This window comes from Chiloscyllium plagiosum, unplaced genomic scaffold, assembly GCF_004010195.1.
Source record: "Chiloscyllium plagiosum isolate BGI_BamShark_2017 unplaced genomic scaffold, ASM401019v2 scaf_101767, whole genome shotgun sequence".
In the NCBI taxonomy this organism is placed as follows: domain Eukaryota; kingdom Metazoa; phylum Chordata; class Chondrichthyes; order Orectolobiformes; family Hemiscylliidae; genus Chiloscyllium; species Chiloscyllium plagiosum.
The window spans coordinates 1-1,989 of NW_025188396.1; the positions used below are offsets into that span (position 1 = coordinate 1).

Sequence of the window (1,989 nt, forward strand, 5' to 3'; positions counted from 1 at the left end):
CACACACCCACACCCACCCGCCACCGCTCAAACCAGCGGCTGCTCACACCCACCTCTCCACCCAGGCCTTGTAGTTGGGAATGTCTTTGGCGTAGAGGAGCTTGTTGGAGGGTGAGTCTTTGCCGAGACGGTGCTCTGACGTCGAGCAAGAGTCCATGAAGGTCTGCGCCACCACCGAGAGGCAGGCGTCGGTGATGCTGCCCTTGTGAATGTCGAAGACAAACTGCGGGTTCTTGATGACGTTTACCCAAAAGCGCAGCGGGAGGCTGTGGGGGTCGAGAAGGGGGAAGACGATCGAGAAGCGAGTCCTCAGCGATTCGCACGGCCGCTCGCGCCTCCTCTCCTCCCCCCCACACACACACACACCCCGGAAAAAGCAGAGGCCGGGCCGCACGCAGGCCGGAACAGGCAGAGGCCCGCAGGAACTGCTCGCGCCGCCCAGCGGGACTCGGACACGGTATTCCCAGGGAGACGGGGAACCGCGCACGGTATTCCCAGGGAGACAAGGAACCGCGCACGGTATTCCCGGGGAGACAGGGAACCGCGCACGGTATTCCCAGGCGGAGAAGGGAAACGGGGAAGCACGCATGGTATTCCCGGGGAGACAGGGAACCGCGCACGGTATTCCCAGGGAGACAGGGAACCGCGCACGGTATTCCCGGGGAGACAGGGAACCGCGCACGGTATTCCCGGGGAGACAAGGAACCGCGCACGGTATTCCCGGGGAGACAGGGAATCGCGCACGGTATTCCCAGGCGGAGAAGGGAAACGGGGAAGCACGCATGGTATTCCCGGGGAGACGGGGAACCGCGCACGGTATTCCCAGGGAGACAGGGAACCGCGCACGGTATTCCCAGGGGGGTATGGGAAAGGGAACCGTGCACGGTACCCCCAGGGAAAAGGAAACCGCGCACGGTATTCCCAGGCGGAGAGGGAAACGTGGAAGCACGCATGGTATTCCCAGGGAATTGGGGAAACGCGCACGGTATTCCCAGGGAATTGGGGAAACGCGCACGGTATTCCCAGGCGGAGAGGGAAACGGGGAAACACGCATGGTATTCCCGGGGAAATGGGAAGCGCGCACGGTATTCCCAGGGGGATATGGGAAAGGGAACCGCGCACGGTATTCCCAGGCGGAGAGGGAAACGGGGAAGCACGCACGGTATTCCCGGGGAAATGGGAAGCGCGCACGGTATTCCCAGGCGGAGAGGGGAAACGGGGAAGCACGCATGGTATTCCCAGGGAAATGGGAAGCGCGCACGGTATTCCCAGGGGGGTATGGGAAAGGGAACCGTGCACATTATCCCCAGGGAAAAGGGAACCGCGCACGGTATTCCCAGGCGGAGAGGGAAACGTGGAAGCACGCATGGTATTCCCAGGGAATTGGGGACCGCGCATGGTATTCCCAGGGAGACGGGGAACCGTGCACAGTATTCCCAGGGAGACGGGGAACCGCGCTCGGTATTCCCAGGGAGACGGGGAACAGCGCACGGTATTCCCAGGCGGAGAGGGAAACGGGGAAGCACGCATGGTATTCCCAGGGAATTGGGGACCGCGCACGGTATTCCCAGTGGGATAGGGAAAAGGGGACGGTGCATGGTATTCCCAGTGGGATAGGGAAAAGGGAACTATGCACAGTATTCCTAATGGGATATGGAAATGGGAACTGCGCTGAGTATTCGCAGGGAAATAGGAACTGTGCATGGTATTCCCAGTGGATTAGGGAAAAGGGAACTGCAGACGGTTTCCTCAGGGAGAGAAGAAACAAGCACAGTATTCCAAGGGAAATGGGAAGCGCACACGGTATTCCCACTGGGATGGGGAAAAGGGAACTGTGCACGGTATTTCCAGGGAAATGGGAACTGCAAACAGTATCCACAGGTGGATAGGGAATCGGGAAGCATGTAGGTGACAGGGATAGGGAGGGGGTGTAGGGGCTGGAGGAGGGGACGGAGATAGGGAGGGGGTGTAGGGGCTGGAGGAGGGGAC

General features: G+C 60.7%; 1 protein-coding gene across 1 annotated transcript in view; it reads right to left on the reverse strand.

The window, feature by feature from the left end:
- Window positions 1-53: 53 nt before the first annotated feature.
- Window positions 54-1,989, reverse strand: part of LOC122545604 (plexin-A3-like) — a gene marked incomplete at its 3' end in the record, with an annotated part of 2,566 nt that continues 630 nt past the window's right edge. Inside the window, exon 2 of the mRNA XM_043684563.1 lies at window positions 54-266. Within this exon, the coding sequence (XP_043540498.1) occupies window positions 54-266 (213 nt within the window). The remainder of the gene's footprint in view (window positions 267-1,989) is intronic.